At 38.4% G+C, this 25,386-nt stretch overlaps 3 protein-coding genes across 3 annotated transcripts; 2 read left to right on the top strand and 1 right to left on the bottom strand.

Moving 5' to 3' along the window:
• The first annotated feature begins 1,419 nt into the window (after nucleotides 1–1,419).
• Nucleotides 1,420–6,397, top strand: rhebl1 (Ras homolog, mTORC1 binding like 1). Its single transcript, XM_056405142.1, has 8 exons — nucleotides 1,420–1,831; nucleotides 2,895–2,966; nucleotides 3,085–3,152; nucleotides 3,368–3,450; nucleotides 3,837–3,893; nucleotides 3,989–4,036; nucleotides 4,495–4,576; nucleotides 4,677–6,397. The coding sequence occupies exons 1-8, from the start codon at nucleotides 1,780–1,782 to the stop codon at nucleotides 4,767–4,769; spliced, it is 555 nt and encodes a 184-aa protein (XP_056261117.1). The 5' UTR covers nucleotides 1,420–1,779; the 3' UTR covers nucleotides 4,770–6,397.
• Nucleotides 6,398–6,656: 259 nt separating this feature from the next.
• prkag1 (protein kinase, AMP-activated, gamma 1 non-catalytic subunit) lies at nucleotides 6,657–13,521 on the top strand. Its single transcript, XM_056388099.1, has 13 exons — nucleotides 6,657–6,803; nucleotides 7,940–7,991; nucleotides 8,079–8,179; nucleotides 8,266–8,347; nucleotides 8,441–8,499; nucleotides 8,711–8,756; nucleotides 8,849–8,903; nucleotides 9,466–9,592; nucleotides 9,805–9,970; nucleotides 10,066–10,103; nucleotides 10,809–10,955; nucleotides 11,339–11,438; nucleotides 11,596–13,521. The coding sequence occupies exons 1-13, from the start codon at nucleotides 6,795–6,797 to the stop codon at nucleotides 11,604–11,606; spliced, it is 993 nt and encodes a 330-aa protein (XP_056244074.1). The 5' UTR covers nucleotides 6,657–6,794; the 3' UTR covers nucleotides 11,607–13,521.
• Nucleotides 13,522–13,816: 295 nt separating this feature from the next.
• LOC130176757 (activin receptor type-1B-like) lies at nucleotides 13,817–24,681 on the bottom strand. Its single transcript, XM_056388042.1, has 9 exons — nucleotides 24,541–24,681; nucleotides 21,167–21,412; nucleotides 19,880–20,146; nucleotides 19,520–19,750; nucleotides 19,198–19,365; nucleotides 17,948–18,104; nucleotides 17,691–17,815; nucleotides 17,434–17,564; nucleotides 13,817–16,519 (listed from the first exon to the last, which is right to left on the bottom strand). The coding sequence occupies exons 1-9, from the start codon at nucleotides 24,605–24,607 to the stop codon at nucleotides 16,394–16,396; spliced, it is 1,518 nt and encodes a 505-aa protein (XP_056244017.1). The 5' UTR covers nucleotides 24,608–24,681; the 3' UTR covers nucleotides 13,817–16,393.
• Between the last annotated feature and the right edge of the window lie 705 nt (nucleotides 24,682–25,386).

Here is a 25,386-nt window from a genome sequence, read left to right as displayed (position 1 = left end):
ATGAATAGGTGGGAATCAAAGCATGTCACGTCTATAGCAGTATACTGTTTATTTCACAAACAAGATGTAGGTGAATATGTTGACTGTTTTAACCAGGACACACTAAAGCGGTCACCAGATATGAGTCCAATGTCCTTACCTTTTGAGACATTTTTGCTTGTGACAATCATTTAGGAGGAAGCCATAAAGATTTTTGGAGGATTTTTGAAGGTATTTGACTAGGACATTGTAGAGTTTGTAATGTGCCATATGGTTGAAGAACATTTGTTTTCTTTTTGCCTTCTCACATTTACTTGATTTGGGCAAAGAAACCCAATTCCACACGGTTCCAAGTTTTTATAATTATAATGTCTGAACAGATAGCTCAGGCACCAGGATATTCAGACATGGAAAACATTTTTCAGAGTCCTGATTTAACATAAAGTAATTAAAACAAACTAGTTTAACCAGCTATAACAGTAAAATGCTGCTTCATGCTGATGCATATGCATTAACAATAATGTCATGTATTGGTGCCATTTTTAGATTCTCGAAGCATATTTTATAAAAAATAATACTTCTGTACTTTTACTTGTGTAGGGTTTTGAATGCAGTATTTTTACTTGTAATGGAGTTTACAGTACTGTGCAAAAGTATGTGAGATTTGGATTTCTATCCATCATACAACACCATCAGGGAGGCATCTGATCGGTCTCAAATTCATTCTTCAGCAGGACAACGAGCCCAAATACAGCCAGAGTCATAAAGGACTATCTTCAGAGACAAGAAGAACAAGGAGTCATGCAGCAGAATCCTGATGTCAGCATCATGGGGTCAGTCTAGAATTACATGAAGAAACAGAAGACACTGAGACAGCCGAAATCCATAGTACGGCCATTTCTCCGACAACCTACTTGTCAAGTACCTTGAAAAACTGTGCACAGGTGTACAAGGGAGAACTGGTGCTGTGGTCACAACAAATATTTTATCTAGTTTTTTTTCATCTAGTCGACTTTGCATGAAGTTAACTGATAAAAAACATTAATGGCATTGTTTTTTTTTTTTAAAAGCCTCACTTTATGTAGCACAGTACCGTATGGACAATAATATATTGATACGTTTTTTACTTAGTAAAGTGTCTGAATACTTCTTCCACCACTGTCCTGGATCACAATTTGTTTAGATTGAGGTTGTGGCCGTTCTTTAAATTTGATAGGTCTGAAAAACTATGCAATACTGCTGTAAGCTGGAACAATAAAAACTCACATGCTTGCTGATGGTAAAGGACTGTGACTCTGGCCTGAAGTTCAGTCTAGAAAAGTCTAAAGGGCGTCTATTTGAAACAGGTTGGGACATACAAAGAGTGACCTCTACTGTACAAACTGACCAGAGTGCCTCTCGTCCATGTCACTCCTGACGTACCCTGTTTTACGACGGTGTGCTTACACTATGACAGTTTCCGTCAGTTTCACTCGCGAGTCGTAAGCGCGTAGAACAAGCCTTTTGTCGTTCCCAATTTCAGTTGAAACGAGAATTTCATTATTTGAAACCGTCGATCGATATCGATGACTATATCAAATAGAGGAAGTGGGCAGTTTTTTAGATAAGTACAAGTTGTACTTGCCATAGTGAAACTTTGACGTTTCAGCTCGAGGCCCAGCGGAGAGCTCGAGCGGCAGCTCCGAAAAGTTTGTTGTTGTCACGTGACGTGAGACGAATGTGGCGATAAAAGTTTGTTTAGATTGTAAAACTAGGCGACGTACTACATTATCCAAATCCACTGAACACCGTTTCACCACAATGCCTCAACCAAAATATCGAAAGATTGCTGTTATTGGTTACAGGTCTGTAGGTGAGTAAAGCACACGAGCTCGTGCACAGCTAATGTTAGTCGGCTAGCTGGCTAACAGGCTAACGTCCTGGCTTTGTTTTCCCCGAGTGTATCCGACTCTCACCAGTAACGCTAGCTCACCTTTGTTCATGTTGCTTTGTGTTCCATGTGTTTGCTCCGCTGTTGATTATCGATCTACACTAAAATCATCCGTGTCTTACCGTATAGCTGTAGCTATAAGTTACTAGTACAACGTGTTCTGTTAAAATAAAGTTAGCTCAGTCGGTGATGTCCTGGTATGGTGCGAGGGGCTGTGTGTCTCTAAACCTTTAGTGTAGCATGTCAAACATAACAAGTATGTGATGTTGAAAAGCTAAGGGAATCAGTTTATGACCATATTTACTTCCTACCAAGTCCCCAGATCCAAAAGATTGTGTGATCCCAGGAAGGAATATCAAGCATATTGTTACTGCAAACGTTTTTTTTTAAATCATACTCTAGTACATAATTTATTGTGATTGCAGGTATTATCAAAGTGGGGCCTTCATAGTATTTAGGTAAGGCCGAATGATGATTTAAAAAAAGACCCGTGGAAAGTTTGACAGCTGTGGGAGAGAGTGTAGTGTCTAGTCCTGCCTGAAGAGGACAATCATTTCACCTGTTTTGATCCTTTGGGTAGTGTTATCTAGTTGGTCCTCCAGCATCACACAAACCGACACGTCACACTTTTGAGATCCTATCCAAATACTACAGTGGCACTATTTTTCCCACCTACTGTATCAAATAAAGTTTGTGACAAAAAAGATTTGTCATTGACAATATAGTTGAAATTTCTGATCAAGTCACAGAATTTAAATGGTCATAGAAATTGGTTCAACACTTGAAATTGGTGGTGCAATGTGATAAAATGTTTTGTTCATTTAAAGGCTTGAAGCCATAAGTAAGTCTCTACATGGACATAGTATTTGTGTCTGTTACAGTTACATTTTGTAACGCACAGGATTGTTACAAGGAAAGAGATGGTTTTAATATTGTATTAAAGTAGTAGTAAATCAGCCATGTTATGTTTCTTTGCTCTACACAGGAAAGTCATCTCTTACAATACAGTTTGTGGAAGGACAGTTTGTTGACTCCTATGACCCCACCATTGAAAACAGTAAGTGTTATCATTAGGTAATGTGCAAGATATTCCAGCAAAGAAAGTCACATTTTAGCTTGACATCTTGCTTAATCAAACGGTATGTTTTTTAAAACGAGCAAATCTCCTTTCTCAGCCTTTAACAAAATGGTCAGCGTGAATGGCCAAGACTTCAATCTCCAGCTGGTTGATACAGCTGGACAAGTAAGTTGTTTGCCTACCACCATAACTGACAGAAGCACTACACTCTTAGCTTTAAATCAACACTTCTGTTCTGATCTGTTAATTCCTAATATTTAACCTTAGGCGCTGCTAGTATTTTGATGTGTACTCGGATGTCAGATTGACAAATTGTTTATGTGTTGTGTTTGGTAACAGTCCAACTCAGTGAGATTATCATACCCCTCCTTTGTCTGTAGGATGAGTACTCAATTTTTCCACAATCCCACTCTATGGACATCCACGGATACGTCCTTGTGTATTCGGTGACTTCCATGAAAAGGTGTGTGGATGGTTTTGTTTCATTCATCTGTATGTATAATATTAGATTGAAAGTTGTTAGTTATGATACACAGAAGTTTTAAAACACTGTACATTAGTTAGACAGCACCATGTGTGTATTACAATTGATTTTTGGCTTGTGTTTTAACAGACTTAACTCTCATATCTATATACCAGAGTGTCATCTAATGCAGTATAATAGCCATATAACAAGGTTTATGTTTCATTTGTGATACTATATCAGCGAGGGTTTGAATCAACTATAAGATAATTATCAAGGCTGTTGGTGTTTGTTGTATCCAACTGCAAATGTGCTTTTTTAGACTGGCAGCATATTGTCATAGTAAGTCAGTATTTAAAAGTATTTTGATGTCTGTCTCTATTCAGTTTTGAAGTTGTGCAGGTTCTACACGACAAGCTGCTAGATATGGTTGGAAAGATTCAGTAAGTTTAGTTGGCTCTTTAAAATTGAAAACTTCCAAATTTGTCTCACTTGATTTTCCAACTAATTTTGTTTTTCAACCATATTTTCTTTTTAGGGTCCCAACTGTTCTTGTAGGGAACAAAAAAGATCTCCACATGGAAAGGTAATCAAGATGAGTGAAAGTCCTATAAATATAAACTGCATGTGTAGGTTGTTACGGTCAGATAAAACAAATTCTGATAATACTATCAGACTTTTTACTTAAGACATTTAATTATGACTCAATAATTAATCATAAATTACATAATAAATGTAGCCCTTTGATGTTTTGGCAGTTAAAGGATGAGTCTGGTTACATTCTTCGTCTCTTAATGGCAACAAATTCCCCCAAAATTTACAAAGCATTGATCTTACTATCAAGTAATTTCTGTGTCGCGAAAGCCTCATGTTGCTTATTCCTCTGTGATGAGGGCCTCTGTCGTTGTCCATTGGTTTCTATCCGCCAAAAATATAAAAATATTGCCAACCTTGGCCTTAAGAAAAGGGCTGTAGGTTAGTGCGTGCGTGTAACATAAAAGTTATGAGTTAAGTTGTATGCGTTTTCTGTTTCATTGTTCCCAGGGTTATCAAGCCAGAGGAGGGAAAGAAACTTGCTGATTCCTGGGGTGCTGCATTCATGGAGTCCTCAGCCAAGGAGAATGAGGTAATGATAGATGTCTCTTTGAGCACAAACTCGTAGGTGTAGTCCACACAGTATTTCTGACACAGATTGACACTCTGCTGGCAATTTTCTTGCAATGCAGACTGCTGTGGAGGTTTTCAAGCGGATCATTTTGGAGATGGAGAAAGCTGATGGAAATGCAGCCCCAGAGGAGAAGAAGTGTGCTGTGATGTAAACGTGTATCCAGGACATCAGTAAGCTCATTTGCTGAAGACAGGAGGCACAACTTCACCGGCTTGCCAATCGTGACCTCACAGACACCGAGACACTGCAGTGGAACTTTTCTGCTCCATTGTGATACCAGATTGATTTACATAGCAGAGCAACTGCCCAGACAGTCGATAAACTATCCCACTCGTAACCAGAGGCAGAAATTTATAAGAGCAAGATTAATCTGTTATAGACAAAGAAGCACCTTCAGTGAGCATGTTCTTTAAATATTGAAATGTAATCTATGACTAGGCAAAATCTTGATTTTGAGTTCAACCAAATCCTCAGAAAACAAAAGATTTTCCAATTGCATTAAATTTTTTGATGAACTTATTCTGGTAATTACTACTTGTAAATCTCATGTTTGAGGCATCATTGGCTTATGTCTCATAACTCGAAAGCTAATGTAAAGTTAATGTACAGTGAATGACTTTTTTTTTTAGGATGAGTATATTATTTCAGCAGACCTTTTTTGACAGTGATGCAGAGTCACTGTTCACATTGCTTTAAATGTGGTGTTAAAATGTCACTATTTCTCACAAATGGTGGATTTCCTTGAACACCCCGAAATGAGTTTTCTGATAAGAAATTTCACTGTGGTTTCACAGTTCTTCTCACTGTAATTTTTATCAACTCATCTTCAGGTACTGTTCTCCAATGAACTCTTGAACTGTGTCTTCATGACGGAAGAATCTATTTGTATATTTAACAACAAACATTTTAAGCTTTTCTGCTAAGCAGATAGACCTCTCTCATTGTTTCTACAGTTTAATTTCTCCTTACGGACCATAATAAAGCTGATATCTTATGGACAAACCTCAGAAACTTAGTATAGATTGGAACATATCATTGGTATTTACCAGTTATGGCCTTTTTTATACAATATAAATAGAATCTTAGAAATCGGTTTGATACTATTGGTTATATCTTGAGTGATGCAAGTTTGCTCTCCCTTCAGTATGATAAGTAGAGTATATGCTTATAAGCGCGTTATAATTATGAACATTGTTAAGTTGCAATTTTTAAATTGCATTTTAACACTGCATAAGACCAGTTAAGTGGCTGATGGCCACAGAGTTAGCTTAGTAATTTTTGAACTCTTGGTTTTGATTTGATGGTTCATGCAGGCTGGAGAAAACCGAGCCCAGATGGCATGCAGCCCATTTAATTGATATTGTGGACTGGCATGATCACTGCCAGACACTGACTTATTTTTCTTAGCTTGTGTAGCCTTACAGAAACACAGACTGTGGATTTTCCCCCACAATCCTCATGTTGTGCCTGTAGTGGGTAATTGTAACTTTTTATCAAGTGCTTTGCTGAGTAAGTAGTTGACTGATGGATGATTGATGATGGTTGAACAGAAGCTGGTGATGCTGTGTCTTGTGCCTTACAGTTCTTCAAACTCCCTCATCTGCCTCCCTTCATGACTCAAGGTGCTCTTTAAAAGTTTTTTTTCCTTCTGTTGACTTGATACCAAGGGTGCAGGTGGTGGTGTGCACCTGAAAACCAATATTCCCTTATGGGTCAATGTTAATTCAGAAATCTTGCTGTAAACAGTTTTGTATATAAATAAATCTGTTACTCATTTAATGTGTCTCTGTGCTGATTTTGGCAGCATTATTTAGGTAGCAAAAAGCAAGGCTGTCTATACAGTGTATTACTGCACAGCCTCCAGTGCAGCAGGGGCGGTGGATTACGGCCAGAGAAGTTATAAGGGTATAAGGATTTTGGACGTACTACAGCAGTTGGTTATATTTCACTGAACTGTAGCTTCTTATGAACGCTATTTTATTGTAAGCAGACACGGCATCTTGGTTTGGGGGTTATACGACTTATAGTTTGCTTCATACTTGAGATTGCGGTGCCGTAACACTACGTGTATTACGGTAACGACTGTACAGTAAGTTATAGCGGAAGACTTTGGGTCTGCTGGACTTGCCAGTTGAAAACTAACCCAGCTCCAGGAAGGCGACAGAACGGATGGGACATGGAGTGTGTAAGTTATCTAGTTAACTTGAGCGTTTAGAGCTCAATAGCTTTCTAAGTACCTCTCCACCTAGGTTACCAACGAGACGAAGCATGTTAACGGTAGCAGCTAACCAGCTAACTACATGTTGGTAGAATAGTTATGAGGTTAGCTTGTTTGTTAGTAACTCCACTACTCCAGCATTGGAAAAGGCACACACTTAGGGGAATGTAAACATAGTTTCAGCCCCAGTACCAGTGTAAATAATTTTTAAAACCAGACAGTTTACCACTTAATGTCTCAGCAGGGTAAGTGACGCATAAGGCAGAACCGAAATGGAAAGTCACCTCGTCGACTGACTCGTTAATGTAAACAGAGTGTGACGCTAGCTAAAGCTAATGTTTGGCTAACGTTAATATTATGGTTTTGTACAACGTATCGTTAAACAGAGTGCACTTAACTTCAACAGCGACCACACCGGGTCACTTTGACCTCCAGGCACCGTTAAATACTGGCAGTAATGTCAACTGAATCTTTTATTACAGCGGATATAAGTAGCTGAAGCTAATTGTTACATGGTTTATTCAAGTGAGCAGAATTCTTGACAGACTGCAGTTACATGGAAACAGTACAGTTAGCTACATCCCACCAATGAAGTCATGATCAGTGAAGCAATGCGTATTTTGTGAGGCTGACCTGGGTAATAATGCAGTGGACCAGTTGTTAGTGAGCCCATGACACATTCCACACTAATCACCATAGCGGAAGAAGTACTTTAACTTAAGTATCAATATCACAGTGTAGAAATTCTGTGTTACAAGTTATAGTGATTGATTTCAAAATTTTCTTGAGCAAAACCACATGAGTATTAGTGTTGCAATATAGTATCTATGTATAGTATTTCACTATATAGTTATACATTATACAGAATGGCTCATCTCAGAATAATATACATTATATTATTGCATTATAATTATTTATACATCAGTGGTAACGCTGGTGCTAATATTGACCACTTATTATACTGCTGGTATATATTGTAATTTATTTGCTTGTTTAATATGTTATGTAGTAGCTGCTTCTACCCATAACCCTGATGGCTGGGGATTATGTTTGGGAGGTTGTCCAGACAAGCTGAAATTTAATGACATTTATTTGTCTTTCAGATTCCAGCAAATATTGATGATTTTGAAGCCAAAAAGGACCCAGTCATAGAGGGTAAGAAAGTTATATTTCATGAGACCAAAATGACAAAACAGTGACGTTTAAAAACAGTGAACAATAGTCTCCCTTGTATTCCTTCAGACCCAGAGCACAATGTGTACACCCGGTTTATGAAGTCCCACCGGTGTTATGACCTTGTACCTACCAGCTCCAAATTAGTGGTGTTTGACACATCACTTCAGGTAAAACAAAAGCTTTAAATAAAAACTGGAATCTATCTTTCTTTAGCTAATATAGACTGAAAACTTTGGTGCAATTAATGTTTCAGGTGAAGAAGGCATTTTTTGCACTTGTTTCGAATGGGGTAAGAGCAGCGCCACTGTGGGACAGTAAGAAGCAGTGCTTTGTTGGTAAGAATAATTTTCATTTGGCTCAGTTTCATTATCTGAGTAAGAATTAATTAAATAATAGACTGATTAAATGCTACAAATTTTTCTCTGCAGGTATGCTAACCATCACAGACTTCATTAACATTCTTCATCGCTACTACAAATCTCCACTGGTAAGGTGGTTACCATCCTTGAATTGTAAGATTAGGTGTAACATTTTACAGCTTAAACGTGAACTGCAAGGTTATTTTGTCATAGGTGAGGTTTTACTAATATTTAGCTGAATGTGCACATGCTCTCTTTTCTTTTTGAAGAGCTTGTCTTTACTTCTGTATTAGTTCATCTTAAAGAAGTCAAACCTTTTGTCTCTTTGTAATCTTTCAGGTTCAAATATATGAGTTGGAAGAACACAAAATTGAGACATGGAGAGGTAAAAAAGTTTAATGAATATCAGACGTATTTCTTGTCATTTACAGCAGTAATCTTGAAGGTAAACTATATTGTCTGTTATGTTTATAACAGAGCTCTACCTTCAAGACTCTTTCAAGCCCTTGGTTTGCATATCTCCCAATGCAAGGTGAGTTTTTAAAAAAATTGTTTGACCAATAGTAGTTCTTCAGAGCGTCAGCATTTTTGCGTGTCAAATATCACATGAATACATGGTTGTTCCATGCTGGGACATAAAACCAGGGGGCATCTGATACTTTAATCTGTGGCTCTTTAACAGTAAGTGCTAACATTTCCAGTGTCCAAAATGCTCCTCCACACCTTATTCTTTTGACCAGAGTCTCTGTAAAAACAGGCATCAGACACTTATTGAAAATTCACTATGTCTACAATCAGCTTTTTCTACACTTTCTAATAACTTTATCAACATTTTAATCTTGTGGTTCCAAATCTTATGTTGTCTAAACAAAGTTCCTAGGAAATTTTGTTTGTATCCATAACATTTATTGTATGAATGCTACACTTAACCCACACTTAAAGTTAATACATTTCCTGCCAAGATAGAAACTAGCATTAGAAACTAAGATAGTTTTTCTTTATTTATTTTTTCATTCAGCTATTTTATCTCACAACATGCTACATCCCAAATAACTTGATTAACTTGGTCCTTTCTTAACTTCTCTGCATTACAGTTTGTATGATGCAGTATCATCTCTGCTGACGAACAAGATCCACAGATTGCCTGTAATCGACCCCCTGACAGGGAACACACTCTATATTCTCACACACAAGAGGATTCTCAAGTTCCTGAAGCTTTTTGTAAGTCACTTAGGCTTCTCTCATTAGATACTGTAAATCATCTGCTGTTGTTTGAGTCTGACAGTAACACTGCAGAAATCAAGTCCAGATTAAGGATTATTAGCTCCACTTGAGGAAACAGTATATTTCTACTTAACTTTTATCTACTTTACAAAGACATCTATCCCCCTGCAGTTTTAATCAAGTGTGTATATTCTCTTGTTACTTTTCAGATATCAGAAATGCCAAAACCGTCATTCTTGAGTCAAACTCTAGAGGAACTGAACATCGGAACTTTCAAGAACATAGCGGTGGTCCGCTCAGACACACCACTATACACAGCGCTGGGTATTTTCGTTGAGCAGCGAGTGTCAGCGCTGCCCGTTGTGGATGACAAAGGTATGTGGGCTGCTTAAAATGGCATCCTTATTGTTTTTGCATTAATGACTTCTTGAGTTTTGTTTATGTACTGAAGTTCTGTCTCTCTCTTGCAGGTCGAGTGGTGGATATATACTCAAAATTTGATGTTATAGTAAGTTGTCATCTTTCATTGTATACTCACTGTATGTTTTTCTACCTTTTTTGTTTATAGGAAAATTGGATATTCTTTTCCAGTTGTCTTTCTTAAATTGAGTAAAGCTGCAAATAAAAATTATTGCCATTATCCATTTATATGTCAGTTATGTTCTCAGTTAATCTATTCATTAATCGTTTGGTATAAAATATGAGAAAATAGTGAAAGGTGCCTGCTTAAATTTCCCAAAACCTAACATGATTCATTTAAATACATTGTTTTATTTGACCAAAAGTCCTAAACCCTGAAATGTGTATGTTTGCAATACAAGATATGATCATTACGCTAATATTGAAAGTATGATTGGGGAAAAGGTATTTTTTAATTTTATTTTTAAATAGTATTGTTTCTAACTAGGTATTAATCCGTTTTTATGTTTGAACATGTTTGAATGTGCTATAAATCAATGAGAATTGCTATATGGCAAATTTTAACTTAATGGATTTTTTCTTTATCTATCTACATTTCTCTGAATTGCCAGAAAATGTAGCAAAATCATTTATTGTGTGATAGAGGATTTGTCCATATTTCCCATCCTTACTTGAGAGATTATACGCTATTGTTATTTTGGCAGATGTATCTGATGGCTATAATTATAAGTGTATTTTTTGTGCGATTTAAGATGAAGACACACTATTAATCTAAGGGCATGTGTATATACAGAACCTGGCTGCAGAGAAGACGTACAACAACCTGGATGTGACGGTGACTAAAGCCTTGCAGCACCGGTCTCAGTACTTTGAAGGAGTTCTGACCTGCCACAGGCACGAGACCCTGGAGGCCATCATCAACAGACTGGTGGAGGCTGAGGTGGGGGTTGGATGTCATTGTGTACTGTCTCTTGTAGCTGGTCCTTACTCCTGTAGCAGGTGTAGCTCACTCCTTCACACTTGTCAGTGTGTCATTACTGCACAGAATCACTGCTGCATAAGAGTGAACTCTGCTTAGCTTTCTCCTATTACTAAGTCACCAAGATCTCAGCCAGTCATGCTGTAATTCTGATGTCTGTTGCTCCTTAGCTTTCTTTTGTAAAATAAAAGACTCCTTACCTCCTTGTCTCTTGTCAACAATGCTGCTGTGTGTGCACAGTTGCATGCCGGGCATCAGTTTCTCACACATTCTTTTGGCCATGGTATAAATTCTGTTTTGCAGAGATAAAGGTAATATTGATGGTCTTCTTTTGTGTCACTCAGGTGCACAGGCTGGTGGTTGTGGACGAGCAGGATGTCGTGAAGGGAATTGTCTCTCTTTCAGATATTCTCCAGGCACTAGTGCTTACTGATGGAGAAGAGGGTAAGAACTGTTTTTGTTTTTGGAGCTAGCACACTTTTTCGTAAAAAGAGGAGCATATTAAAATAAGGGAAGTACTTAAGTAGTTGTAAAAGTAGTGTATTCATTCACATATTTTCCTTAATGTGTCCATGGTAAAGTTTGATTTTTCTGTCCACAGGCGCTGCTTGAGGAAGGAACTATAGCAAAGCAAAGGGAAAGAGAGGGAATGAGAGCAAATATGTGAGAGGGGAATAATGACAGAAGGTTTTAGTATCATCATCCATCTCATGTAACTGGGTTTCCTCTATTCACACAAGAAGACGTCTCCCTCTCTGCAGAAATATGAAGTTCACTACATTTTAGCAACCCAGTAATATATAATTTTAGTAATACGGGACATATACAGTAGAAGCTCCTGTAAATCGAGCCAAATTCCAAGTCGCCAGAGAGTGACGAGAAAGATGCAAAAGCACATGAAACCTCTGAAGGAGGACCAGCATCATTCCCACCATTGTGGCTGTTGTCGTGCTGACCTACATAGAGATCGACACAACATTCATTACGCCTTTGATTACAAAGGTATTCCTGATAATATTAAGTAATCACCAGATTAAATAAGCAATCGGTTATCAGCTAAAGGAAAACTGATACCTGTATTGCTTTTTGGTGGCAGCATTTCTTCTCTATAATAAGGCTGGAATTTAGATGCACATTGAGCCTATCCAAGAGTAATATTTAACACAGTGTACCTTTGATGTGTGTAGTTGCTCTTAGACAACACCACACACCAATGTACACTAGACATTGCTCTGAGCCCTGTTCTTTGTACATATAAGTACTATGATGTTATCAGACTCAAATTATCTTGTTATTCCTTTTTCAGTTGATTGATTATTTAAATGCAGGTGGAGCATTGAGCTGTTAATCTTTTTTAACCTGAACAACTACATTTTTCCAACTTGCAAAGACATATTGATGGATATATGGTTATTTAAGTATTTATCTGTGTGTCGTACATACTGTACATGCAGTACATACATACAGAAATTTGCTACATACCATTTCGAGAAGATGATTGAAAATGATTTAGTGTAATTTATCATTCAAACAGGAGGGAGAGCTTGGAAATTGTCATTAGTCTGCACTGAAAATAATTTTAGAGATGTAAAATTAAAAAGGCCTGGTCATGGTGTTGCTAATTTTGAATAAGTGTGACCTTTTGCACATCTCAGCTTCAGGACCTGTTGCCCCAAAAATTACTCTGGATAATTTTGAACTTAAATGAAATCAACTGAAAAATGTCAACTTGTGAACAATTAAGTTCATTTGCCACAAATACCAACATGAAAAGAATCCAAGGACGTGACTTTTAATAGCAAACCTGGAACAGCACTTTCAGCTCCCAAGACGACCTCACTGGTGAAGTCTAGAACAGCATAGATGAATCTGCTATTAGAGACAACCGTTAATTGTGCTGTGTTGTTTGAGTGCATAAAGTCGAAATATTTATGGGTTTTATGTTTTGCCATTTTGTTTTCATGTATAACTAAATGAATTGAGTTAGACACAACTTTTTTTCTGCTTATTTTGTCTGCTACACTTTGGGGTTTGGCATTATTAGTGTTAAAGGGATTCGCTTATTGCTCCTGTGCTGCAAAATCTCATAAATATTTTGGAAATCTGGTCCATCACTTGAAAACTAATGGTCACAGTAACAGTTTCTGTATTATTCATTTTATGATTTATATGTTAGTGGTATGTATATGTTGTCAGAATATGAGATGTTATATCTTTATCAAAATCACTGAATACCAGCATTTCCTTTCCATTTTCTAAAGAGGACAGACCATTCACACACTTCCTGGTCTGGTATATATGAAACAGAATGTGTACAACTGTATGTAAATGCACAGTTTTTGTACTAATCTGCATTGAGATTATAATTTAAAGGATGAGCAATAAAGGTTCTTTTAGTTTGTTTTAAATGGTATTAATTTTTAAATATATTCATCTTGTATACGACATAACTTTTGTAGAAAGATGTAACTGGGTAGCATGTGTGCTGTAATTTTTGTAGCTACTCATTAAACCTGCCTTAACTTTTTTTTTCTTTCTTTTTTTGCCTCCGTGCCGGTGACAGCTGTGGCCAGAGGCATGATGTTAAGTCGAGCTGTGGCCTGGAAAACCTAAACATAGAGCTGAAAGTTGCTAAAATGCTCCATAGAGCTGAGGAGAAATGCAGAGTCTTGTGACTTCATCACTCCAAGCAACCCTTTCATATACAACTAGTAATGTATCTATTGTTTATGTAAAAATATTTGTATAGCCGCTTTTCTATTTTCAGTACAAGGGGTAGGGGATGGCAAAAATGAAAGAAAATAAAAGAAATAGACACAACATAGGAAAACACTTGTATTTATTACTCTATTAGAAGATACATGATTGAAGTCCTGAAGGGATTTGTACATGGATGCAGTTGTCTCTTTGCCATAACTGGACAGAGACTTGGGAATTATCACAACCTGTAATATAATACCTCATTTCTTTCACTCACACCCCACTGTTAGAGCAAGGTATTAAAAACCTTAAATACACTATGCATTTTTAACATTGTAAGGCAGATACAACAACATACCTCTTTAGTGTATAAGTATGAATGACATTCAACCACCTATTAAACAGCAGAGCTTCCCAGTCTTTCCAGCCAACAACAACAGTATCGAGTGCCATCCGTCTCTTCTTACTAACATCCCATAAGACTTAAACAATACAGTGCAGGTGAGCAAGTGATTGTGAGTTAAAAAGTACGGGTTGGATACATTTGAGAGACAGCATTGAGTCATTTCAGTAGTATTAATTTTCAACATTTCTTCTCCCACAAACCCAAAGAAAAGTCAGATTTTTTCTGGTCCGACAGAGATTAGCATGATTTATGTAAACATTGTCATTTTCAGTGGCGTGATCTTAAATAAAGACTGTAGGCCACGACCAGAGATGATTCTGAGAATAATTTGGTTTTAATGCTGTGAGGTCAGTAGTAGTGCACATTTGGCCTTTTAGGCTTTCATAGGGACTCGCAGCCTACACATATACTGTAAATGACATGGGAAAGACTATACACACAAACAGTACCTGTTGAATTTGCATACAACTAACGGGAAAAGTGCATCTATTTCCTGAAAACAAAAAATGTAGACAGTGATTTCTGACAATGTCGGCACAAAGTAAATAAATCACATACAATTTGCACATTGAGGAGGTAATGCATGGTGAACAAAAGGAGCCACAAGGGGAAACGCTGAAAAAAAAAAAAATCACATATTGCACTGCAGTAACAGAGAGCTAAAGGAAAACGTCAGCATAAGCAGTGTATCTGATGCATACAGTAATGTTACATAAGAGGTGAAAAGGTAGATTGGTACATATTTCTGTTTACAAACAGCAGGACAGAAGTCTTGGATTTTCTTCCCACCAACCAAAAAGCTGGTATAAAAGATTCAACCATCTAAAACATGACAGGTATCAATCAAATGTAACTCTCATATATACACAAGTTTCACCTTAAAAAGCTAGTTTATGTGCAGTAGTTATACTCCAGGGTGAATGAGCCCTGACGGCAAAAGAACACTGGACATGCTTTGACAATATGAAAAAAATACACATAAAACAAACTATTATTCAGATTCCTCGAGTTAGTGTTTTTAAAAGTGAGTGAAAACTATAAATTTCTGCCTCACATTTAATGTACAGTTTAAATAGTGGCGGCTGCTGCAATGGTTGATCTGAATATAGCGTTTAACAGCTTATCTGAGGGACTAGAGCCAATGTACACTCTCATTGCAGGTTATACTATACGGGTTGATTGACAGTGGCTGCATTCAGAATAGGACACTATTATATAAACATACTACATATACCACTGTGCAACATGCTACATGTAGTGTTTTTGCATGTCAGTGTCCAGATCTGAAGCCAGCGAGTGTGTCATCTGAAGTATCAAGCCACTGGCAGCTGTTGCTCTACAACAAGTTGAACCCTCCATCCTCGTGAAATCCATTTTTATTTAATAATTTTCTAAATGTGTATTTTGCTTAAGCTGGTTTTAAACTGAGAAAACAGCTTGTTGATTGCTAAGCATAAAGAAAACCTGAGGTTTACAACAGCTTATGTGAAAGGCTCCAGGCAAGTGGTCCAAAGGCTAAATCATGTTTGGCAAGGTGCCCTAATACTCCAGGGTTTTGAAGTCTCAGAGAACCTCACTGAGTCAATGGGCTGCTCTTACACAAACTGTTCTGTACATGTTAACATGGAAATCTGCATTTAACCAAACCACACTGCTGTAGCAGAGCTAGATGGACTATTCTCTGTGAAGTTTGTCATGTGCCTGTGTGCTATAAGTGTAGCATAGAGAAACCTACACAGTAGCCTCACAAACACCCATACATTAGATCTAGCCATTTAAATAACAGAATACGTAAAAATAAGTTAAAAACACCCCTAACCCTCCCAGCCTGCCCCCTTACAAAGACAATAAGAGCGAATGCTGTTTGTTAACTATTAGGCAAAAGTGATCAAAGAGACTGAAATATCAGCAACTGATTTTTAAAACGTTAACTGGTTAATTACATATCCTGCTATTGACTGCATACCATCATACAGGAAATCCAAAGATCCTTGTTAGTATGTGTAGAGTGGAACAGAAAGGTTCAGGTAGGGCAGCAGTAGCTGAGGACAAGACAGGAAAGGAGTTCTTGGTAGTTTGGCTGGGTAAGCGAGGTAGGGTTTGTCGGAAATCAAGTGGCTTCAAAACTGGCAGGAGTGTCGATGGACTAATATTTTACAATGTGCCACTCTCCATCACATTCTCTTTCTCTGTGCGTTCTTTGTAGAAGGGCCCGGACCCTTTTCTCTAACTGTCCTATAGTCTGGAGCCGGGTCCTGCTCAGTGCTCTTTCTCAGTGGTCTGCTGACTTCGCTCAGACTTTAATGTCCTCTTGAATGCTGAGCAGGGACAGGGTCTTTTTGATTCGCAAGGCTGTCAGGCGGGCAGCTCCATTAGCATACCAACACTCCCTCATGATTTTACCCATGACCCGCAAGGCCTGGAACAGCAGGAGGAAAAGGTATACTAGGACTTATTATTTGTCATAATATGGTTTGAATAAAGTTGATGGTACAAATGCAGCACTGGCACAGTATTTAACAACGGCTTCAAAGGATAGCTCCTGTTTATTACAACTTGGTCATTTTTTTTTTAGTTTTTGGTGTCATTTTTAGTGTCTATGATAACATTGTACTCATCGCTGTGACTGTTCAGGTTTGGGAACACAGCCATATTTCTATAAATACATTTCAATGGGGCAAGACACACAAACAATCCGACAATCAGACAGGTTGTAAATGTCCGACTGTCACTTGATATTTGAGGCCAAAATCAATATATTGGCCTTGGTCTTGTTTAATCCTTTTTATTTTACGTCATTTGTGAATCTTTCTTTTAGTTTTCATCTAATTCTTTGTACGTCTATTATAAGTTGTGACACCTCTAGATTTCACGTTTTATGTGGTGTTGCTGTCTTGGCCAGGACACTGAAATGTGACAAAGATATTTAATGGGCAGGACAGTTTATAGTTAAAAAATAAACCTTGCTCTATGTGGACAAACTATGTAACAGTGACACTGCTTCTAAATGATCTCAAACATATTGTAAAGCTTACTTGTTATTCATATGCACTTGAAATGTCCACTCTCATGCAAAGGAAAAACTGTGTGTGTAAGTCACTCACTTTGGGTAACAATTATGACCCGTGGGACTTCTTTTTAGTGATGCTGCAGCATCCCTAGATGTGCCCCTAAACTGGTGAGTACAATTTTACCATTAGCAATAGGAATAACAGATAAATAATTAAAAGATAAGATCCTGGTTGTAATAAACTAGAATTACCCTCTAAAAACAGTGAAGATATTCAACAGTAATAACATTTTTGTTTTCAGAAATGAATTGCATTTTCATACCTCATAGCTCTGCCACCAATTTGGGATGTTGGGTCGTAGCTTTTGGTCACACACCACCTTCCTCATCTCCTCTATGGAAGGATCAGAAGGTACCAGGTCATAGTAGGGCAGCTGGTACTCTTCATGGATACCTGATAACACAGGACAGTGTTGAGGTCAGCCCAGTGCTGTGATCTGAGCTTATAACACTGATTAAAAAAAAAAAAAAACAAACAACACAGGTCGAGTATCCAGAGCAAAAACAAAAAGAGTCTGACCTCCACTGTTACAGCGGCGTGCGATCTCCCAGTAGACCAGCCCCAATGCGTAGATATCAGCACATTTGAATGAGTCAAAGTGTCTCATGTTGATAGTCTCATCCAGAACCTCTGGAGCCATGTACCTGTGAGATGTAAAAACAATCCCAGGTTGTAATCATGTACAGCATTAAAGGATATTCTGGGAAAGGTGTCAAAGATTTGTGTGAGAAAGGAAGGTCAATGTTAAGTCAGCAAGTGTGTATGTGGACACAGACCTCTTGGTGCCCACCCTTTGATTGGGGGCGATGTCGATTGTGTCAGTGGCAGAGTCATGACGGACAGCCAGACCCAGGTCAGCAATAGCACAGGTGCAGTTCTTCTTCACGAGGATGTTCTTGGACTTCAGGTCTCTGTGGGCGATGCCTGGCTTTCCTATTAAAACATAAATGTACATGGTAATCACTTCTGAATTCTTATTTCTGTATCCAATTACTTTTTTGGGCATCAGTTTGGTTCATAAAAATAGAAAACAGGCACGTGCAGCCATGTATGTGACAGTGATGACAGCTAAACATGATGACTTGGACTTGGACAGGAGCCCACAAACACATGCCTTTGACCATATAATGTCAACAGTTGGAAAACAAAGGGCATTTGGAAAGTGTCCTCTATTTTTTCACAGGTTTATTATTTATTTAACCTCTTTCTCTGCCATTTACAACTTTAGGTTTTCAGACTCCCTTCTAGAATAAAATTGTCTTCAAGAACATGATGTAATTATTTTTCTACTATATATATATATATTTTTTTTTTTTAAACTATTTTTAAGTTTCTATTTTGAATTAAGGAATATATTACACACATACTTTGCAAAACAATTAGTCTTTTATTGTGGGTGACTTCTAATCAAATTCAACATGCTGTTGTGACACATTCTGTTTACTCTATCTAGTTACATCAGAGTCTTTTTATCTAAAGACAGAGATCAGTTGAGTGAGAGGCCTTGTGCCAGTTTGTGGGTGGGGGAGGCAAAGTAACAAATGAGTTTTGGAAAGGAAATTTATACAGCCAGCACTGTAAGTAGTGAAGAAGTGAAAAGCTCTTGTTGACTGAAGTTTTTTTCACTTGGATTACTGCCCAAACTTCCTTTCACCTCTAGAAAGCATGAAACTTCCTGGTCGAAACAACTGAATGATTAACATTTCAGCTTAGAGAATTCAGAGACATCACAAATGTATTTCACCTCTGGTAGCTACTACACAACGAGATGAGAAAATAAGTCATGTAGGGAGCAGACTTGACCTGCTCAGGCATTGATGTGTCTTTACAACAATTAAAGGAAACTCTGGAACTAATACTCATTACTTCAGAAACTAAACCACGTGTTTGAATGTGACATACAGTGTGTTAGATGTTTTAGCTTCTATTTGGAAGTGTCACCATTCGAACCACCCTGTTAATTACAGGTGGAACCCAGGAAAATAAGTAATGCCTAAATACAAATGTACAAATGCACAAACACTACCTTGTGTTCCAAGTATCTCCATGTGCAGATGTGCAAGGCCGCTGGCAGCTGACAGAGCCAGTTTGATCATTCCTTCAGTGGTGACAGAGTAGCGGTTCAGATAGTCAAACAGAGAGCCATGCTCATGGTAGTCTGACACCAACCACAGCTGGGTCCATGTGCCGTTATCTGAGCAAGAGAAAGACATATAGAAATACCCCAGAAAGTATAAGTTTACTTCAGAATGATTAATTCTTACACAGGAAATAAAAACACAAATACTAGTACCTCCAAGAAGTAAATTACTCCTTCATTATTTGACTACAAAACAACAGGGGCACACCTTTGTTGTCAGCAGCTATAAAGCCCAGGATGTTCTCATGACGGAGCATGATAGTCTGATAGATCTCAGCCTCTCGGAACCACGAGCGCTCTTCTCTGGATGAGAAGATCTTCACTGCCACATCACCACCCCTCCAACGTCCTCGCCACACCTCCCCGAAACGCCCCTTACCAATGATCTCCTGCAGGACAATAGTTCTGGCCACGGTCCGCTGGACAAACAGAGGCAGACCTGCTCAGAAAAGATGAGAATGGAGACCAGTCATCCCCAGTCAGTAAATTTGATCTAGACATCCCAAAACTAGTGTCAACTACCAAATGAGTGCTGGCCATCAGATTTATTATCCCATTGTCAACTGACCTGAGCCTGAGCCAGATGTGGACAGATCGTAAATGAGGTCCTGCAGGGTCCTGTCTTTGGCTGGGTAGAGGTGGTCACAGGAGGGGTCCTCCACCTCCAACCTCTGCCTGTGGTTGTAGGCCCTCTGGTGGTACTGATACAGGAACACACCCACCAACAAAAGCAGACACAGCAGGAACAGCGGCCCTGCAATCACAGCAACTAGTTCCACCAGCCCCCATGTCCCATCTGGGCCGTAGCCTCCCTCCAGTCCTGATGGAGATGTCACTGAAAACAGAAGAGTAGGAAATTAATATCTGACACCTGGCAACCAGTGCAAACATAAGACCGACTTCTTTCCCTGACATGATGATCCCTTGATGGGTAACAGCATCAAGCTTTTGTCTGATTTGAAATTGGAAAACTGAGTCAACATTTGACTCTTGCATTAACCTACACTGATTATTTCCAGTTATTTCACAAAGAAATACTCAAATCTCAACACTGAAAGGCTTTTAACTGTGAAAAGCAAAACACAAAAAGTGTTAAAATTACATTAACAGCAAACTAATAATGTTAAAAGGTCTCCTTATTCTCTGTCTTGAACACTCCATATTATTCAGCAGTGCGTCGTCTTTGTGATGCTTGCATCAGGCTTTGGTTTCCTCCTCAACTCCACCCTTGATTTAGACATGTATGAATTTGACAAATGAATATGGATCTTTGAAATTATTCATGTTTCAATACATTATAGCAGGTCCTAGCATAAATTATTTTCCAAATGTGCGTGCTGACAGAAAAATGTGAGTATGTGAGCCAGATAAACCAAGCAGAGCAACTTTGACTTAGAATATCACTTGTCACTTTGTCTCTAAAATGCTGCTTTGTAGTTAAGGACTTTTTTTTGTGCTGTGGATGAACACTGTCCATAATTTCCTATAACCCTTGTTCCTTGGAAACACTTATCTTTTCAGGAACCATGAGTCACAAAAAACAGTGTATGAAATCCCTCTCAGGCACTGAGATGTCTCTAAATAACATCACAGACAATGTAGAACATGTAATAACTTGGTCACTCATTCATTTTCAGAACTTAAAGTTAAAGAAAAGGTGCAAAAGCTGCTCCTCAGACTTGAACATTAAACAGAAAGCACAAGACAGTTTAATGCACTTTGCCGCCTGGTCTGGGATTAACTCACTCACTGTTGGCTAGGGGCATGTGTTAGATGTACTGACAAATTTAAAGACAATTTTGTTTTCGTGTAATTTATTTGCTGTATAAGCTGCGCGTCACTTCACAGTTCTCACCTGAGGGTACTTTGAGGTCAATGCTGTTGCAATAGTCAGTGTAGCAGCAGTGGATGTTGAGCAAGCCCTCTGCACCGAGGCAGTAGAACGGCTGACCCGGGGGCACGAGCTTGTCCCGTGTGATGCAGATACGGATGTGCTGTTCTTGGCCGTCAATGAAGGAGGTGGAAGCCATGCAGGCTCCATCAGTCTCACACAGGGAGCCAGTCTTCTCGCACTGGGCAGTGGTGCAATTACACCAAAGGGCTGCAGAGATGGAGGGGGCAGAAGAGGCAAAACAGTATGAAAAATATTAATAATAAAATTTCACGATTCAGAATAATAAACTTTGGTCTGCAAGCGCTGCAAATGAATACTGTGTGAACAAGCTGTGAATTTATTGTTCAAGGGTACTAATGAAGTACTGTAATTTGTTCTCAGCTGTAGAAGATCCTTCTGTAGAAATCCTATGCAGCAGAGGGCAGTAACAACTAGCAGATATATGTCCCAAATCCATACTAGTATAAAATAAAGTATACTCTAAGCAGACAGCATGCGTAATAATAACAAATACGATCAATTCTTGAGAATGCTGTTGAGGATAGAGGAATTTGATGCCCAGCTTGATTGACAACTGACATCACACATACATGTATCATTTCCTGTATGTAGCATTATAGCATTAGTATGTAGTATGGATTTAGGACACAGCTTCAGCGTGAATGACACCTTACAAACAATATGCAGCCTTACAAAAAGCCTAAAAACATTAAGCACAATGCTAGTGATAGTTTACTTTATCAATGAGGCACGTGACATCTCACTTTTTGGTCACCAATAAAGATAACTGCAAAAGGGAAGGTTTGATTTGTGGGAAACTTGTGTGAGGTGGCAACTCGACAAGGTTCAGGAGAATTTTGTAGCAAAGACCCTTAAATATTTCAAGTATTGAGGGAAAAAATTCAGATGAGTGACATCTTGCAAAGATGAACTACACACGGACAGAGAGAGGGAGGATGGGTTTGGCGAAGTCAGGAAGTAGAGGAAGTGTTAGGGGGTGGGCTGGGGTGTGTTAGGATGGCAGGGGTTTTGGGAGGATGGGTGGAGAGAGTTTATGTGAGGGCATGTAGGGGTAGAGATTAAATGACCAGCTGTGACAGTCATTAGACTAACAAGAGACCGAGACTTCCTCTGTGAAATTGAGTAATGTTATTAAGACACAGACATGATGTGACATTCCAGTAATTCAGAAAATGCCCCCAGTGGATTCTCAGCAGAAAATGACCTTGGTAGAACCTGTGTGTTAGATGTGTTTGCTCGTAAACCCACACACATGCAGCTGAACTTCAGCATTATCTACGTCAAACCGAGGATATATAGAGTTAATACATTACAACATGTTTCGTGGTACTGACTCACACAATGCCAACACCTACTTAGCAGATGCTGGTGGTTAAATACCAGCAACAAAAACAGCCACAGAAGAAATAAGGAAATAAGGAAGACATGCTGACTAAACATGAAATAGGATTGACATTTCAGACTTTCCATGGCTATAAAGTCACAGCTTTAATCCACATTGGGCTGATTGTTTTAAAACCACAAAAGAGTCCTCAGAGAAGAAAAACATATTATGAGTGGAAATTATCAAAACATAATGTGGTTTCACCATGATAAAAGGCAACAGTAAAAAAGAGGTTTCTGCATGTTCATCTTGAAAACATTACGAGTGTATAATAATAATAAATCAGAGTGGAAGAAATGTTTCCTTGAGAAGTTCACAGAGGCTCATATCGCCACTGGAATTCAGCTGCTTGAGCACTGGGTCATCTTCGCTACCCTACACACTTTTCTGTTTTCAACCAGTACACAGCAGGATTGACTGGCCATGTTTCCTGTCAGTGTGTTTTACAACACTAGCAACAAGTTTATGTCCCATGGTTTTGACGACATCAACAGGAACAGAATCGAGACACCACAACCTTGCACTGTGTGGGGGCGTAAAGAAATACGCTGTATAGTTATGATGTGCCCCTCGCACTATTTCACAGGTTGCAATACCAGAAGAAAGGAGAAAGAACAGTTTCCAGTTTTCTAAACATCACTTTGTCATAGAGATGGGCGAATTGTTGATATCTACCTTATAATGACAGAAATTTAACGATTTATACTATGACAACTATTCCATTACTTATCTCTTTTTCTGTTTGTCGACAATAGAAAAATCCTAATCCTTTCTATCATTCATCAACGCAACACAAAATATTCTCTGGTTTCAGCCTCTCAAATGTGAGAATTTGCTGCTTTTCTCTGTATCAATGATAAACTGAACAACTTTGCATTTGTAGTCTGTTGGCTGAATGAAGCAGACCTCATGGACATTTTTCACTATTTTCTGACAATAAATAGAAATAAAATGAACACCTTAATTACGAAGATGAACTGCAATTTAAATGGTATTGTAAATAATTGTTAGTTGTAGCCCTGAACTTATTTATGCCAGTACTTGATTTACAACATTTTTGTATCAATGTGATGAACAACTTTTTAAAGGATTTAAAGGATCTTATACATATCACCCAGTCCTGCTTTATCCCATCAAATAATAATAATTAACCTGCTGTTGAATACATTCTTCTATACACAAAAGTGGAATAATACAAAAAAAAAAGTAATAGGCTACTGAAATTACCTAATGTCTCATAATCCTAAACTTTGTTTTATTTACAGTATTAAAATCTGTGTATTATCTATCAATATAGCAACACTGTAAAAAGTGTGCAATCTCCATATATGTGCCTGGATATTGTAAACATGAGACTACTAATTTCTGCCTTCAAGTAATTTGAGTACATCCACTCCACGTTAACGTTTGAGCACTTTAAAAACCTTGATACATACAGTTATACCTTTATGGTATCATTATCTAACTAGCTACACGTTAAATGTATCTGGATAACATTATTAGATTGTTGCAGAAAGGTAATTAAACGCTTATAAAATACTGGGGTACAGGTTGTAGAGAGAATAAACAGCTCCAAAACTGAGCAAGACTGTCTCTGTTGACAGCAAAATAATTCACTGAACTGTCAGTCCATGCTACCTGAACACACGTTTAACTGCTGTTTCAGACTAGCTTAACTAGCTCGACAGCAACAGGGAGGCGGTGGGATATAATGTTTTGTTACATGAACATGAAAGGTATTTAAATAATCCCCAGGTCTACATAAATGAGAGCTGACCTGGTTTCATATCTATGGCTCAACTGAATTGTGTTCGTGTAGGCTAGCCAGCCTAGCTGACGTTAGCTCGCAGCTAACTCCACATCCGCTCGCCTTGATGCTGTCAGCGGCCCCGAGCGTCTTCATGAACAAAGCAAACAATAAGTTACTCACCCTCGGAGCTTTTGTACAGGACAGCCTGGACGACCGCGACGGCTAACGAAATCCGTAGGTTAGCCATGGTCAATAAATTCCCGGTTCATCGCATTAACACGTTCAGTTAGCCAACGTTAGATGTGGCGAGGCGAGACGATGACAGCTAACCAGGCTGTCAGTTTACTAACATGCTCCACCAGCAGGCTGCAGCACAGGCACATACACAGAGTGGAGATTAAAGAGGTGAGTATCTATCTATCTATCTATCTATCTATCTATCTATCTATCTATCTATCTATCTATCTATCTATCTATCTATCTATCTATCTATCTATCTATCTATCTATCTATCTATCCTAATCTTATCTGGCCATCCCTACATCCATTCAAATAGCTAGGTTAAAGGTCAACACCATGTGGTTATAGTCATGAATATGGCAGAATGGATGCTTTGAGAGAAAGATAATGTGACAAAATATGTTTATCAGGACACAGAGGCCAGTCACAGTTGGCCTTTTGTCAACACCAGGTCCTGGCTCCTTCTCCTTAGGCTTTTATTGCTTTGAGATCATTCTCAAGATTTATTAATTAGAGGAATGGAGAAAAGGCTGTTTCTGCAATATATATATATATATATGTCAGTACATTTGATTGCTCTTTCATTGCCTCCAGCTCCACATACACATTGATTGGGGATTGTTGTCTTCAGTTGTGGTCTTTGATTGGCCATCAGTCTTTAGACATTAAAGCTGTATTCACTCTTTGGTTTTTTTTGCCACTTTGGGTGACAGCAGAATAAGCTGAAAGTTCAATATTGGCATACAGGTCACTTTATAAAATATACACTCAGTTGTCAGTTTACTA

This window comes from Seriola aureovittata, chromosome 2 (genome assembly GCF_021018895.1).
Source record: "Seriola aureovittata isolate HTS-2021-v1 ecotype China chromosome 2, ASM2101889v1, whole genome shotgun sequence".
NCBI lineage: Eukaryota > Metazoa > Chordata > Actinopteri > Carangiformes > Carangidae > Seriola > Seriola aureovittata.
Note: the sequence above shows the minus strand (reverse complement) of the source record. Positions and strands in the feature narration are given on the sequence as shown.